The sequence below is a fragment of the Rhinopithecus bieti genome, unplaced genomic scaffold (assembly GCF_001698545.2).
Source record: "Rhinopithecus bieti isolate Rb0 unplaced genomic scaffold, ASM169854v2 scaffold_19018, whole genome shotgun sequence".
In the NCBI taxonomy this organism is placed as follows: domain Eukaryota; kingdom Metazoa; phylum Chordata; class Mammalia; order Primates; family Cercopithecidae; genus Rhinopithecus; species Rhinopithecus bieti.
In genome coordinates, this window is record NW_016809658.1 from 1,522,489 (window position 1) to 1,539,379 (window position 16,891).

A 16,891-nucleotide genomic window follows, 5' to 3' on the forward strand; every position below is an offset into this window, starting at 1 on the left:
CCATTCTCCTGCCTCAGCCTCCCAAGTAGCTGGGACTACAGGCGCCCGCCACCTCGCCCGGCTACGTTTTGTATTTTTTAGTAGAGACGGGGTTTCACCGTGTTAGGCAGGATGGTCTCGATCTCCTGACCTCGTGATCCGCCCGTCTCGGCCTCCCAAAGTGCTGGGATTACAGGCTTGAGCCACCGCGCCCGGCACCTGTTCTTTTTTGAAGATGTTGATCAGATGTTCACTGATAAACTTGAGCCCCCTTTTCTTCCTCTGGTCTACCAATCTAGAACGCTATGACCCGTCTCAGGCACACCCCTCTGAGAAACCACCTGACCCTGACCAGTGCTCTGAGGCCCACGCCCATTGGTGTGTGAGGACTGCCCCCCTGGCCTTGCCTCTGCCCGCACCACATGGCATCTCCCCAACAACATGGTCACTTTCTGTGTCTGAGCCCACATCCCACAAAGCACCCAGCCCAAACCCAAAAACCCTTCTGGGAAGGGATGGATTATTTTTTGAGTCTGAGTCTCGCTCTGTCACCCAGGCTGGAGTGCAGTGGCACGGTCTCAGCTCACCGCAACCTCTTCCTCCCAGGTTCACGCCATTCTCCTGCCTCAACCTCCTGAGTAGCTGGGACTACAGGCACCCGCCACCATGCCTGGCTAATTTTTTTGTATTTTTAGTAGAGACGGAGTCTCACCATGTTAGCCAGGATGGTCTTGATCTCCTGACCTCGTGGTGTGCCCACCTCGGCCTCCCAAAATGCTGGGATTACCGGCATGAGTCACCGCACCCAGCCAGGGATGGATTTTTTTTTTTTTTTATACTACCATAGAGGATTTGGACAGGCCAGCCCTGTCCCTATTTCTTGTTTTTTTAAATGTTGGCAGTGCCCACTTTCATTTCTGTACCCTCTGACACCTGCTTTCACACCCTTCCCTTCTCTTTTCTTACTCTCTCCTTTCTGAGTTCTTCGTCATCAAAGGCTTGTCTCAGCTCACTGCCCTGTTAGAGGGCTTTAGAAACCAGGTCACACAGAGCTTGTTATTTGCTACTCAAAGTATGTGGGTTTTTATAGTAACCATAGAAAAATTTGACAGTGGGCCAGGTGCAGTGGCTCATGCCTGTAATCCCAGCAGTTTGGGAGGCCGAGGTGGGCTGATCACCTGAGATCAGGAGTTGGAGACCAGCCTGGCCAACATGGCAAAACCCTCTCTACTAAAAATATAAAAAATTAGCCAAGTGTGGCACGTGTCTGTGGTCCCATCTACGCAGGAGGCTGAGGCACAAGAATCGCTTGAACCCGGAAGGCGGAGTTTGCAGCAAGCCAAAATTGCGCCACTGCACTCCAGCCTGGGCGACAGAGCGAGACTCTGTCTCAAAAAGTAAATAAATAAATCACATCACATATTAGTAAGACAAATTTAATGAAAGACCAGTAGAATATATCTGAGGAATGCAAAGAAGGTTTATGTTGGAAAAGCTGTTTAATTTACATATTGATAAAATAAAGACGAAAGATTGTGTAATCATCTCAGTGGACAGAAAAATCATCTAATAACATCTAATATCTGGTGAAAATCCTTAGCAATCTAGAATAGAAGGAAACTTTTGGAACTTTATAATCACTCCAATTACCTAGAAATATTATATCTAATAGAAATTCATTAGAAGTGGTTCTATCAAAGTCAGGTTCAAGAAAAGCAGGGCACTGTCACCTCTGTTTTTCTATGTCATGTTGGAAGCCCTGGCAAAAGATGCAATGAGATAAGAAGATGGTATAAATATTGAAAAGGAGGCCAGGCACAGTGGCTGACACCTATAATCCTAGCACTTTGGGAGGCCAAGGCAGGTGGATCATGAGGTCAGGAGTTCGAGACCATCCTGGCTAACAAGGCGAAATCCCGTCTCTACTAAAAATACAATATATTAGCCGGGTGTGGTGGTGAGTGCCCATAGTCCCAGCTACTCAGGAGGCTAAGGCAGGAAAATAGTGTGAACCCGGGAGGCAGAGCTTACAGTGAGCCGAGATGGTGCCACTGCACTCCAACCTGGGTGACAGAGCGAGACTCTGTCTCAAAATAAAAATATATGTATATGGGAAAAGAAACCAAACTTATCTTTTGTGAGCAAAATGATTTACTTAGAAAAATCTAGTTTCGGCCGGGCGCGGTGGCTCAAGCCTGTAATCCCAGCACTTTGGGAGGCCGAGACGGGTGGATCGCGAGGTCAGGAGATCGAGACCAACCTAGCTAACACGGCGAAACCCCGTCTCTACTAAAAAATACAAAAAACTAGCCGGGCGAGTTGGCGGGCGCCTGTAGTCCCAGCTACTTGGGAGGCTGAGGCAGGAGAATGGTGTAAACCCGAGAGGCGGAGCTTGCAGTGAGCCGAGATGGTGCCACTGCACTCCAGCCTGGGTGACAGAGCGAGACTCCATCTCAAAAAAAAAAAAAAAAAAAAAAAAAAAAAAAAAACTAGTTTCATAAGGGAGCTAAGTAAAACAACCAGATACAGAATCAACACACAGAATCAGTAACTTTCATATACCAGCAGTCACAGTTTAAAACAGAAATTTTTAGGCCAGGCATGGTGGCTTATCACTTTAGGAGGCCAAGGCAGGCAGATTGCCTGAGCTCCGGAGTTCAAGACCAGCCTGGGCAACCGGGTGAAACCCCATCTCTACAAAATATCAAAACTTAGCCAAGCGTGATGGCACGCGCCTGTAATCCCAGCCACTCGGGAGGCTGAGGCATGAGAATTGCTTGAACCCAGGAGGCAGAGGTTGCAGTGAGTCAAGATTGTGCCGCTGCACTCCAGCCTGGGCGACAGATCAAGATTCTGTCTCAAAAATATATAATAGAAATTTTAATCCCATTTTATTTTGCCATAACCCCAAGGAAGATTTTGGCCCCATTTTACAGATGTAAAAAGTGGAGTTAGAGATTAACTTGACCAAAATCATCTTGTATTTAGCAGAGAATGATTCAAATGTTGTCTGCCTGAGCTGAGACCCTGTTGTTTTCAGCATTGTCATACTCCCCTGCATTTCTTTTGTTTAGTGCCTCATATTAGGTTGCACACTTCTTAATTGGACATCTTTTTTTTTTTTTTTTTTTGACAGGGTCTTGATTTGTTGCCCAGGCTGGTCTCGAACTCTTGGCTTCGAGCAATACTCCTGCCTCAGCCTCCCAAAGTGCTGGGATTACAGGCATGAGTGACTGCACCCAGCTGGACATCTTTTTAGTAACAGGCATTGACATTGAGTCAGAGTCAAACCCAGAGGCAAGAGAGTTTTCAGAGGATACATTTGAAGGTGGCAAGGGCTGTGCTCCCTGCATCATAGTGCACAAGACCTCCCAGTGTCAGCTGGGCCCAGATGGCAATGCCAGCCTGGAGACATAATATCTCCCGTCCACAGCAGGAGACATTAAACACCCACTCTGACCTGCTCTCTCAGGATGCTGCAGTCATGCCTCCTAGGAGCCTGAAGTCCCTGAGCACAGAGTATCCACAGAGGACCTCTGCTTTTGTTCTTCAAAGCCCTAACAGTTCATAGACCCCCCAGTGGAGAGCAAGGCGAGTGTAGATACAGTTGGGAGCATGCGATTGCCAACTCTTTCATTGAAGGTGACAGCTCTCAGATGAGTAGGTTGGTAGGTGTCAGTAGCTTGTGCACAGAAATACAGAGAGATGTTTAAGAATCTTGCTTGTGTATTAGGTATGTGCATACCGCGGGTGGGCTGCTTTTCTGCAGCCCAAGGAAACCAGGGCAGAGTGACAGGAGAGCCAGTTCAGAGGTGCATGAGGGTAAAAGAAGATTTGTTTTCCCCTTCCTTTCTTGGAGATGCCCTGGTAGTACATTCCTTTTGTTTGTAGGTCACACTAGCTGCTTTGTAAGATTCGTCTGTTAGCATGGATCTGAAATAAGCCTTGGCTTCCAGTGGAGCATTCCCAGAGTTCAGATGGCCCTGAACAACTGGGCCTGTAAGGCTGCAGGCTGGGCTAGGACACACCCTCAGCTCTGCCCTCAGGAGGTAGTAGACTGTGGACGTGCCTCCCAAGTTCTTCTGGCCTTCTTGCTTCACTGTAGAAATTCCTCCTCAGATAAGGCCTTTCTCAGTCTCACATACTCTGACAAATGTCTAGGGAGCTTTGCACGGATTGTGCAGGGAGAGAGACTGCACAGGGAGAGAGGGTTGGGGAGGTGGGATGGAAGTATCGGAAGGTAGCGTTTCTGATCAACTCATGAGTCCTAGGAAAAGCTGGATGTGCCTCATTTCTCAGAAGGACTTTCTACACATTATTAACCCAAACATGGGTCACAGAAAATAGGCTGGGTTAGGGTGAACAGATGACTAACGCAGTGGTGACCGTGATGTGTTAACTGGGTTTCTGAGAACTAAGTACTGAGAGCGTATTACAATGTTCGATACAAGGGTAACGTCTAACCTAATAGATGACTGTAACGTGACTGTTGGATAAGAATTTAACTCTTGAGACTTGAATCACACTGAAGGGCCCTGATTACTCATTTCAGAGGTATTTATTGACATCTGTAGTAACCTTTGTACTGTGAGACATCATCTCCTCATCTCCTGGGTTTGTATATAGCAGGGTGTACCTTGTGACTCGGAGAAGTTGTGTTTTGTGTTAATCCCAACAAAATACCTCCTCAACATAGGAGTTGGAAGTGGACTTACCTGGGTGCGAGAGGCAGCAGTGTGTGGGGCCTATTAGAAATCTCCCTGGGAGGCCGGGCACGGTGGCTCAAGCCTGTAATCCCAGCACTTTGGGAGGCCGAGACGGGCGGATCACGAGGTCAGGAGATCGAGACCATCCTGCCTAACACGGTGAAACCCCGTCTCTACTAAAAAATACAAAAAAACTAGCCGGGCGAGGTGGCGGGCGCCTGTAGTCCCAGCTACTTGGGAGGCTGAGGCAGGAGAATGGCGTGAACCCGGGAGGCGGAGCTTGCAGTGAGCTGAGATCCGGCCACTGCACTCCAGCCTGGGTGACAGAGCGAGACTCCGTCTCAAAAAAAAAAAAAAAGAAATCTCCCTGGGCTTTGTGGTCAGGGAGGCTGCATTTCAGTCCTAGCTCTGCCAGTGATTCTGTGCTGCCTTGGCCTGGATTCTCCATCTCTCAGAGTCCCTTAGTGCCAGTGTGTGACATGGAGATGATATTTTACCTGTGACCTGCTGGCTGTGCTGAGGAACCATGTCCACATGTAGCTCAGGCCCTGGCACACCATTAGCACTCACACATACAACACCAAGAAGAGTTGTTGGCGAGGAAGAGGAGGGAACCTGGGGAGGAGTAAGGGCTAGAGAGAAGCCAGGAGTGTGGTGCCTGTGGGACTGCTGCCACAGGAAGGAATCTAAAGTGAAGGGAAAGTACACCCAAGTGACAAACCCAGTGTATTCTGGCTTAAGTTACAAGAGAATTGGTTTCATCATTGGGACATCCTAGAGTGGATCAGGATTCAGTCTTGGCTGGATCCAGCAGCTCAAAGGGTCTAAGGGTGGCTTCTCTTGCTCTCATCCTCAGACAAGTCCTTTCCCCACACCGGTGCCAGGATTCAAGGCTTATAGGGCCCTTAGATCTTGATTACAGAAATGGAGACAGCTACTTTTCTGACCTCTCTGTCAAAAATCTCTCTATATTGCTTCAGAGAGCACCGTGTGTTCATATTGAAATTAGTCACCATGGCTTGAGGGATCAGAAACAGGCATCAGCCATGCATGGCATAGACCAAACCCAAGTAGAGAAAAATCCAGGAGGGTTGGGTCCCCAGAGAGATGCTGCATGTGTGGACCAAGGTTTAAAAACTAACAGTGCTTATGTTGCATAATGGAAATATAGGTGTGTTTTCCTAAATTCTTGTGCTATTTTCTGAGTATGTATTACTTTATAAATGGGAGGAGGATAAAAAGAACTTTTATAAGTCCATTTGTTTTGACCTTGTCCCTAAAATGATTTATGATAGCTAACAAAAGCATGTAAAATGATAGACAAGTCCAGGTATGGTAGCTCATGGCAGTAATCCCAGCACATTGGGAGGCCAAAGCAGGAGGATCACTTGAACCCAGGAGTTCAAGACCAGCCTGGGCAACTTGGCAAGACCTCCATCTCTACAAAAAATACAAATATTAGCCAGGGGTGGTGGTGCACACCTATTGTCCCGGCTACTCAGGAGGCTGAAGCAGGAGGATCACTTGAGCTGTGTTCGTGCCATGGCACTCCAGCTTGGGTGACAAAGCAAGATCCTGTCTCAAATACATAAATTAATAAATTTAAATTATATATATGCAAATGAGATGAGGGGACTATACAAGTAAAAAACAATAACCAAGGGAAAGTTCCTGTAGCTTTGCCAGAAAGAGAACATCTAGATATCAGGAAAAACCTTTTCTTTTCATCTGTTTAGTTGGGGAATTGTGGAGGATAGAGGGATATGTCACTCTAAGCAAGCAGAAGGAAGGGTAGCGATTCTAGGGGCCCTGGTTTTAAAGATGGTTGCCAGGTGCATCTAATAAGGCCCCTGGCTAACCCCTGGGCCCAGAGGGCTGTGGAGTATGACCACCACCTGGGGTCACCTGGCCTGCTTGGTTGTGTCTCAGGTGAGAGTATTAGTCTATTTTCTGGCTGCTGATAAAGACATACTGGAGAGTAGGCAATTTACAAAAGAAGTTTAATTGGACTTACAGTTCCACATGGCTGGGGAAGCCTCACAATCATCGCGGAAGGCAAGGAGGAGCAAGTCACATCTTACGCGGATGGCAGCAGGCAGAAAAAGAGCTTGTGCAGGGGAACGCCTCTTTTTAAAACCATCAGATCTGAGACTTATTCACTGTCAGGAGGACAGCACGGGAAAGACTTGCCCAATGATTCAGTTACCTCCCAGCAGGTCCCTCCCACAAATTCATGATGAGTTTTGGGTGAGGACACAGCCAAACCATATCAGGTGGTATACTGGGGGCCTGTGGGATCTGCTTGTACAGTACGCACTGATAGTTAATCATCTTCCGAAGACATGGTTACGGAGACTCCAGTCTTAAGTTGACATCTCTAGTGGGCAAAACAGCTCTGTACTCACCCTTCACAGGGATGGCCTTTGTTCTTTTATGCAGTCATCCATCTCACTTCCAGTTTAAAGTGACGTCCAAGTCTTGCTCCCAACCCCAGAGATACAAAATTTATTCCTGGAAATCCAGTACTCAAGATACCCCAGAGGTATCCTTACCTCTGAGACTCTCCCAGGTGGAGATTCCCCCCCAATATAAACATGTGGGTTTCATTTTTGCCTATGTGCATCTTCCCTGCTTGCCATAACACCTCACAGCCAGGGCCACAAATGGGATAACCATTCTTTTGTTTATGTTTCGTTTTTTGTTGTTGTTGCTATTGTTGTTTTGTTTTGTTTTCTTTTGTTTGAGATGGAGTCTTGCTCTGTCACCCAAGCTGGAGTACAGTGACTCAATCTCCACTCACTGCAGCGTCTGCTTTCTGGGTTCAAACAATTCTCCTGCCTTAGCCTCCCAAGTAGCTGGGATTATAGGCGCCTGCCACCATGCCTGGCTAATTTTTGTGTTTTTAGTAGAGACAGGGTTTTGCCATATTGGCCAGGCTGATCTTGAACTCCTTACCTCAGGTGATCCGCCTGCCTCGGCCTCCCAAAGTGCTGGGATTACAGGCCTGAGCCACCACACCTGGCCAGGGTAACCATTCTTGATCAAACTAGAACACACCTTTGGGGAGCCTGGTATATCCAGCCTTTCCCCCTGCATCTGGTCACTATTCCCACATTTAAGAAAAAGCCACCTTTCCAGGGTCTGGTGGCTGGGCTTCTCTGCCTGTTGAGCCAGCCACATTGTGTTTAGACAATCTAGCCATTCAGGGGTCCTCCTGTTGAGCCAAGACAAGCTCAATATTTTGGGAAGACCAGCAAGATGTCACAACGGGGGAATAGCTAATATTTGAATAGTGCATGTTAGGGTTTGGTACGTGGGGTTTTTGTTGTTGTTTTTAAATTGACTCTTGGTTACTTCCCTCTACACAGACAGCTACAGACAGTTCTTCTAATTCCTCTCAGAAGAGAGAGCAACCTACTCGGACAATCTCCTCTCCCACATCCTGTGAGCACCGGAGGATTTATACCCTGGGCCACCTCCACGACTCATACCCCACGGACCACTATCACCTCGATCAGGTGAGCAGAGCCCTGTTCCTCTGAGGGCATCAGGGTGGTGCCTCTGATTCTGGAATGGCCTCTTTCCCCTCCTATTCAGCCAAATTCCATGACCACAGGCCTCTCCTGCTCTCCTGCTTCTACCCCCACTTCATACTGAAAGTGGCATTGGTGGTGGCACCTCAGCCTCATCCAGTGTTTTCTGTGTGCCAGACACCTTGCCAGACCCTTTATATGCTTTATGTGGTTTAATCCTCAGAAACTGCCCCACAAGGCAAGTCGTCAGCCGCCCCAGGTTATAGATGAGGAAGCTGAGGCTTAGAGAGGTGGAGTATCTGATGGAATGAGATTCAAATCCAAGCCTGTTCTCACCCAGGGGGCTACACTGCCTCCTGCATTCCTCTGTCCAAAGGGCCTCCCGGCTTTGTGTGGAAGCCCAGAGCCACAATCAGGACTAAGGAATGCTGCAGACTTGGCTCGAGCCCCCAGCCTTACAGGCTACAGGCCCAGTCTTGCTCAGGCAGATGTAGCTGGAGCTCAGAATTCAGTAGTTCAACAAATATTTACCAAGTGACTGCTTTGCAGAGCAAGTTCCCAAATCATGGGGCATGGACTGGTGCCTGTATGGGGTGCTGTGGCCACTAGACTGCTTTGAAATGAGAAAAAAAGGCAGTTAGGTGTTTTGTTTTGTTTTTAACATGAAACTAGATTTATTTGACTGTTTTTTTTTGTTTGTTTGTTTGTTTGTTTTGAGACGGAGTCTCACTCTGTCGCCCGGGCTGGAGTGCAGTGGCGCGATCTCAGCTCACTGCAAGCTCCGCCTCCCAGGTTCCCGCCATTCTCCTGCCTCAGCCTCCTGAGTAGCTGGGACTACAGGCGCCCGCCAGGTCGCCCGACTAGTTTTTTGTATTTTTAGTAGAGACGGGGTTTCACCGTTTTAGGCAGGATGGTCTCGATCTCCTGACCTCGTGATCCACCCGTCTCGGCCTCCCAAAGTGCTGGGATTACAGGCTTGAGCCACCGCGCCCGGCCTATTTGACTGTTTTTTAAAAAATTATTTTAGATTGTGCTTCCTAGTATTTTGGGATTAAAATGTCCTATTTAAAAATCACATTATTGGCCGGGCACAGTGGCTCACACCTGTAATCCCAGCCCTTTGGGAGTCCGAGGCAGGTGGATCATGAGGTCAGGAGATTGAGACCATCCTGGCTAATGCGGTGAAACCCTATGTCTACTAAAAATACAAAAAATTAGCTGGGCATGGCGACAGGTGCCTGTAGTCCCAGCTACTCAGGAGGCTGAGGCAGGAGAATGGCATGAACCCGGGAGGCGAAGCTGGCAGTGAGCCGAGATCGTGCCCCTGCATTCCAGCCTGGGCAACAGAGCGAGACTCCATCTCAAAAAAATAAATTGGCCGGGCGCGGTGGCTCAAGCCTATAATCCCAGCACTTTGGGAGGCCGAGACGGGTGGATCACGAGGTCAGGAGATCGAGACCATCCTGGCTAACCCAGTGAAACCCCGTCTCTACTAAAAAAAATACAAAAAACTAGCTGGGTGAGCTGGCGGGCGCCTGTAGTCCCAGCTACTCGGGAGGCTGAGGCAGGAGAATGGCGTAAACCTGGGAGGCGGAGCTTGCAGTGAGCTGAGATCTGGCCACTGCACTCCAGCCTGGGGGACAGAGCAAGACTCCGTCTCAAAAAAAAATAAATAAATAAATTAAGTAAATAAATAAAAATCACATTATGGTATCAGTAGATGGAAAATAACTTTTTTACTTTCCTTACTGTCCAAGGTAAAGAATTAGTAAAGCCTGTGTCAGTTTCCGAGATTTGTTTTGAAATCCTTCTGAATCGTGATTTTCAAAAATCTAGGCAACTCTGATACCAAGAATTTGACAGGAATTAAGGCACACTGTGTGGGACATGGCCCTGCTGCCCTCTGGTAGGAAGTGATGGGTAAATCTAATAAGCACAGGATCAGGTCTATAACAATATGATAGTGACTGTGATGGTGACAGGTATCACGTGCATCCTGTGAGCGAGGCTGTGAGCTGACACCCTGTGTAGATTATTTCTCTTCATTCTCAAAACAATCCTATGCAGTTTGACAGAAAGGAAACCTGAGTCTTAGGTACTAGCTAGAAAATGTCAGCATTTGACTGCAGTGGGCCACTCCAGAGCCACGTTCCTCAGCCCCTGAAAAACCTTCCTGCCCAAAGTACTTCAAAAGCAAGAAGTCTCAGTTCTCTGCCTCCACTGAGAGGCCCTGGGTGAGCCAGGGTTATATGCATGTACTTAATAAATATTTATTCATTGTCTGCTGCTGTGGACAAGGCAGGGTTACAACCTGTAGCAGAACTAACTGCAGAGAAAAGCCTCTTCCACCCTGAGGGAGAATGCAGTTTAGATTTGCAGGTTTCTAGAGGGTGTGACTCTTGGTCTGGCCTCTCACTATTTGTGAGATCCTGGCAGGAGTGGAACTTCAGACAGTTTCCGGAGCCTTCACTCTATCCTTCTCCTCTCTGCATCTTATCTTCCCAACCAGATGACAGAGTGAGCCTTGTGTTTCCTAGTGTCCCCTGTCTCTTGAAGGAGAGACCCACAGGGAGAAATGCATCTCCTATTGTGATCCTTTGTGGACATATTGTGCACATATGGATAATGAAGTTTCGTAAAACAGGACTTAACCTTATAACATGTATGGCACTCCAGTGTCCTTATTCTATTTCAATTTTCAAAAAGCCAGCCTTACAAAAGAGAACATACTGTACAAAAATAGGCAAAAGTAATGCAAGCCTGTAGAAGTCAATGTAGCCCTCACACTGGGGCTAGGAGGGCCCTGAGGGAGGCAGAAGATACTCTGGGGCACAGGTCCTATTCTGCCTCTTGATCTGAGTGTGCCATGCTCCTGAGAACGCATCACACTGTGCCCTTGCCATATGCACACTCCCCTGCCTGTATGGCAGTGCGTCACCAGAAAGGGAAAATACTGCTGTTCTCAACCCACGAAATTGATTTCCTGGCCCAGTAATGGATTGAGACTCTTTGAAATACATCTTTGATTGGGCGACAGGATATTCAGTAGTTTCAGGAGGGGTCTGTTTCTTCACGGAGCATCGTGGTGGAGTTCTTGAGAAAGGTGCATTTTGGACGACTAGGGAGGGAGAAGGTGGGGTTTTTTTGTTTGTTTGTTTTTTGTAGGTTTTTTGGCCACTGCTGTAAAATAATGTCTCCTCTCTCACGGGACAGCCGATGCCAAGGCCCTACCGCCAGGTGAGCTTCCCGGACGACGACGAGGAGATCGTGCGCATCAACCCCCGGGAGAAGATCTGGATGACCGGGTACGAGGATTACCGGCACGCGCCCATCAGGGGCAAGTACCCGGACCCCTCGGAGGACGCAGACTCCTCCTACGTGCGCTTCGCCAAGGGCGAGGTCCCCAAGCACGACTACAACTACCCCTACGTGGACTCCTCAGACTTTGGCCTCGGTGAGGACCCCAAAGGCCGCGGGGGCAGCGTGATCAAGACGCAGCCCTCCCGGGGCAAGTCGCGGCGGCGGAAGGAGGACGGAGAGCGCTCGCGGTGCGTGTACTGCAGGGACATGTTCAACCACGAGGAGAACCGCAGGGGTCACTGCCAGGACGCGCCCGACTCCGTGAGAACTTGCATCCGCCGGGTGAGCTGCATGTGGTGCGCGGACAGCATGCTCTATCACTGTATGTCGGACCCCGAGGGAGACTATACAGACCCTTGCTCGTGCGATACTAGCGACGAGAAGTTTTGCCTCCGGTGGATGGCTCTTATTGCCTTGTCTTTCCTGGCCCCCTGTATGTGCTGTTACCTGCCCCTTCGGGCCTGCTACCACTGCGGAGTGATGTGTAGGTGCTGTGGCGGGAAGCACAAAGCGGCCGCGTGACTCAGTTTCCCTCCCTTCTCCCTCCATCCGCAGCCACAGGGGAACTCGTCTCTTACTACCCTCATCTTCTCCCCCGCTCCCTTCCACTCCAAGGAGCGAGGAGGGCAAGAGACCTCCCAGCTCCCTGGTACCTTGAGGCACCATTCCAGCCAGGGACGCTGCCGGGTAGACTCTCCACTCCCCCCGCCGCCCACACTGCAGCAGCCGCACCCATACACACACGCTCGCACAGTGTTCTGAGGAAGGAACCTTCGCCACAGACTCCTGTACTATTAATCTGTAACCAAGCTAACTGTCTCATCCATGTGTTGATTTCCTGTTTCCTCCTCCCCCGCCTCTTCCAGTTCAAAGGAGTCTGCAGTTGGAACTGCTGATTTTCGGTGGGTTTTGTAATTGATTTTTCCAAGAGCGTCGAAGACTCTCTTTCTCTTGGTTCACCTTGCCTGTCGCTAGCAAGCATCTGGTTCTGCGGAAATGGGATGTGAGAATGATGAAACCCAACAGAAGTATCTCAGCCTACAGTCAGTTATTATGTATAGGAGGTGAGCTAGTTAACAAACTTGTACCACAAAACAATATCGCTTTAACTTTTCTAAAGCCAAATTTCCCATATAAGCTGCAGTTTCTATCTTTAGCCCATCATCATTTTCTGCCCCCCCAAAATCTGTTGAAATGATTCACTGATGCAAAACACTCACCCGTAATAGACTGAGAATTGAGCCTTAACTTCAGATTAACTTGTGAGAATCAGGAAAATTCCTTAAACTGCATTGCATCCTCTTGGACCAGGGCTAGAATGGGGATTTCAGCTTTCTATGAGCCTCCCCGTCACCCCTAAAGTAGACCATTTTTTAAATTGTGTTGCCACCACTTCTAAAAATTTAGCAATATTAGAATAGGATACTAGTGAAGTGAGAAATTTTGCTTGTTGTTTTGCAAACCAAATAGTTTCCTCAAACACAAACCAGTGTTCCCACGAACAAGTTCCAATTGAGAAACACTAAGGTTATGGTGAATAAAACCATAGGGAGCTTCCCCCCAGCCCCTGGCTATTTTATATTAATGGGGAGAGGGGATTTTTAAATGTCATAAATTTGAAGAGTGGTGGGTTGCATTTTCTTCATGGGTTTATGTTTTTGTTTTCCTTTTGGACTCAATTTCACATCACCAAATTCCTCATTTATACTTGGGGAAAAAACAAGGCCATATGTAAAAACCCTTCCAATGCCTAAGTGTCTTTCTCCTGCAACTCCAAACCCAGACTCGCCACTTTAGGTGCACAGGTGGTTAGGTCAGCCAACTGGTTCTGCCTGTCGCCTTGCCACGGAGGAGGCTTCCAAGGAGGCTTCTAATAGCTGGAAAAGTATTTTTCTAATATGTTGCAAGGATTAGCCAAATCTTCTTATTGAAGAAAGAAGAAAAGTGAAGAGTGGTTACCTATACCTAGCATAGTACAATCAGAACCTCGTGGAGACCACCGGGGACGGGCTTGTGGGCGCCGGCTGTTCTTCCTGCCACTATCTTTCTGTGGTAACAGCCATCCGAAGACATGGCCTGCTCCCCACTTCCTTTCCCCACTCCTTTATTGCACACAGGACACCAGTCTTCAAGCAAAGGGACTTTTTTCCAGTCTGTCAATCATACTGGGCAAGTGCTAGCTGTGCTCACCTTCATGGGGCTGTTTCCAGCTCGTCCACAAGCTCATCACGTTTCTTTAGTAGATTACCGGTGTAAATACCCAGTGTGCTTATGAGTCTGTTGTTAGACGTCTTCATTCGTTGGAGTAACTGGTTTAGGCTTTCCAGTTTGGAAAAGGAGCAGAGAGCTGTCCATCTGGATTGATGGAAGAAAAGAGAACCTCATCCATGCCTGGAGAACATCTAGAAAACCTTCAGCCAGCCTCCAGTGCTATTGAGAGACCACCTGCCCCCGACCCAGAGGCACCTCCTTGGGGTCTTTCTCTAGGGTCTCTTCTCTACAAAGCACAACACTAATGTTCGTTTCCTTAGACCTCAGTTCGAGTGCCCCTATTTATTTCAATAAGAACGCACATATCCCGGCAGTTTTTTGTTTGTCACCTCTATTTAGTTGTTACCTGTTTCTCTCTTCTTTCACCCCTTGTCCTTTTCCACCCTTTTAAGAGTTATGCTAGCAAATCTTACTCCACGTATACTTTTTGGTTTGCGAAGGCATCGGTTAAGGGCACAAAGACAGCCATGGGGACATTTATGTAAATACGTCTCTCTAATTGCCACACTGCAGCTGGACAGTGTGTAGTATTTTCCCAGTCAGCTTTGCCATACTGACGTCAATCATTTGAGAGAAATTATTCAGATTTTATTTTTGTATCTGTGGTAACAAAACATTAACCAAAAGATTTTCTGTCCAGAAGCCTCCCCGACCCCCCAAGCTATTTGCTCACATTAACAAATTAAAGTGCCTGAAGCATAATTCATTCTTTACCTGTATACTAAAAACCCTGTTGTATTGATTTTTTTATAATAAGCCTTTTTACCTCTGTGTAAAAAATATATATACAAGTGTATGATGTACATTTTAGTTCTTAACTTTTTTTTATGGTTTCTAATATGTATGACCAATGTAGCCATTGCTTTAAAATGTACCGTGTAAATATAAACACATCCTATCAGATCGCTGGCTTTGGGGTATTTGTCTGGCTGGAGACGGGGTGATGCTAGAGCGTTGGCAGATCTTGGAGTTCCCACATACAGGATGGGACAGGGCTTCCTGTGCCGAAGGACATGTGGACACCAGTCTGTTTTCTCAAGGCCATTTCCTCCTATGGTTATGTCATATTCCCAAGGGGAGACTGCAGCTCCTTGGGCTTGGATGCCTCAGTGAAAGGAAGGCTGCAGGCCACCGCCCAGGAACACCCCCTCTTCCTAGGCCTGGCTTCCCCAGTGAGCGCTCCTCAGAGGGAACAGCTGTACTTCCTCTAAGTTGTTTTCCACTGATCCCTGCTGAACCTCAGGGTGGGTGTGTGTGTGTGTGTGTGTGTGTGTGTGTGTGTGTGTGTGTGTGTGTGTGTGGAGTTTGGAGGATGATTTCTCGCAGAAAACAGTTGTTAACACTGTAAGATGCTTGGTCCTCTCCGAGCAGCTCTCTTTGGCCCACTTTCCTTTTCCAAATGGACTCTTTGGATGCTCCAGAGCTACAGTGACAATCCCCAGGAGGAAATAAAGTATGAGGTCTTTTGAGGGTCACAGAGAAACGTTTCTCTAGAGAAAGGAGTAGGGCCCTTAAAAGGAGATATATAGGAGGGGCCCTATATATCGTTTCAGTTTTAACTCTTCCTAGAGGGGGTGATTTCCCCAAGCCACTGGCAAAGGTAAGAAGCATGGAGAGACACTGGAACTTAGGAAGGGAGAGGAGGACATGGAGGAGTGGGGAAAGAGTCCTGCAAGCTCACTTGCCTTCATGCTCCCTGCAAGACAGGGCTCTCCTGTCATCCCTGTGTCACAGTTAAGCAACTGAAGCTTAGGGTGAGTAACAGGTAACCTGTGGTCCCAGGAGGCAAGGGCTGAACCAGGTTGAGCTGGGCTAGCCAACTGCTGAGCCCAGGTCCTTACCAGGCCTCATTCTGATGCCTCTGTTCCCTCCCTCCCTGCTGGTGGCCTTGACAAGTGGGCGACAGTCAAGAGCCTTATCCTGTCCGTCTGGTTCTCTGGGGTGCCCTCAGGCTGTCTCAAGTATAGCTTGTCTTTGGTGTCCTATGTGCTAGGCCAGGAACTCGGCATACCACCACCGTCATGTTTGACTTTCTGCAGAATACGGGATTCTTTTCCACCTTACAAGTGAGGAAGCACATGTAGAGAAAGAACAGTAACCCTCAGTATCCATGGGGGATTGTTTCCAAGACCCCCTGCAGATAGAAAATCCACAGATGCTCAAGTCCCTGATGTATTTGCATGTGACCTATACACAACCTCCTCCTTGTATCTTTTTTTTTTTTTTTTTTTTTGAGACAGGGTCTCACTCTGTTGACCAGGCTGGAGTAGTGGTGCGACACTGCTCACCGCAGCCTCGACCTCCCACTTCCCGTGATAATACCTAATACAATGTGAATGCTATGTGAATAGTTGTTATACTGTATTGTTTAGGGAATAATGACAACAACAAAAAGTCTGTACATGTTCAACCATCCCCCCCTTTTTTTTTTGAGACAGGGTCTCACTTTGTCACCCAGGCTGGAGTGCAGTGGCACAATCATGGCTCACTGTAGCCTTGACCTCCTGGACTCAAGTGATTCTCTCACCTCATCCCCCCGAGTAGCTAGGACTACAGGTGCATATCACCTTGCCCAGTTAACTGTTTTTTAAATTTTTTCGTAGAGATGGAGGTCTCATTATGTTGCCCAGGCTGGTCCTGACCTCCTGTGCTCAAGAGATCCTCCCACCTCAGCCTCCCAAAGTGCTGGGATTACAGTCCTGAACCACCATGCCTGGCCCTTTTTTTGTTTTGGTTTTTTCTTAACCTCTATTAAAACACTTTAATGAATCTTTTCTTTTCTTTCTTTTTTTTTTGAGACTGAGTTTCACTCTTGTTGCCCAGGCTGGAGTGCAGTGTTACAATCTCAGCTTACTGCACCCTCTGCCTCCTGGGTTCAAGTGATTCTCCTGCCTCAGCCTCCCTTGTAGCTGGAATTACAGGCACCTGCCACCACACCCGGCTAATTTTGTATTTTTAGTAGAGACAGGGTTTCACCATGTTGGCCAGGCCAGTCTCAAACTCCTGACCTCAGGTGATCCACCCACCTTGGCCTCCCAAAAT

The 16,891-nt window shown here is 48.0% G+C and overlaps 1 protein-coding gene across 1 annotated transcript in view; it reads left to right on the forward strand.

Moving 5' to 3' along the window:
• Positions 1-14,752, forward strand: part of SPRED2 (sprouty related EVH1 domain containing 2) — a 129,030-nt gene extending 114,278 nt beyond the window's left edge. Inside the window, exons 5-6 of the mRNA XM_017890042.1 lie at positions 8,054-8,203; positions 11,432-14,752. Coding sequence (XP_017745531.1) covers positions 8,054-8,203; positions 11,432-12,100 — 819 coding nt within the window. The 3' untranslated portion in view covers positions 12,101-14,752. The remainder of the gene's footprint in view (positions 1-8,053; positions 8,204-11,431) is intronic.
• Positions 14,753-16,891: the final 2,139 nt, after the last annotated feature.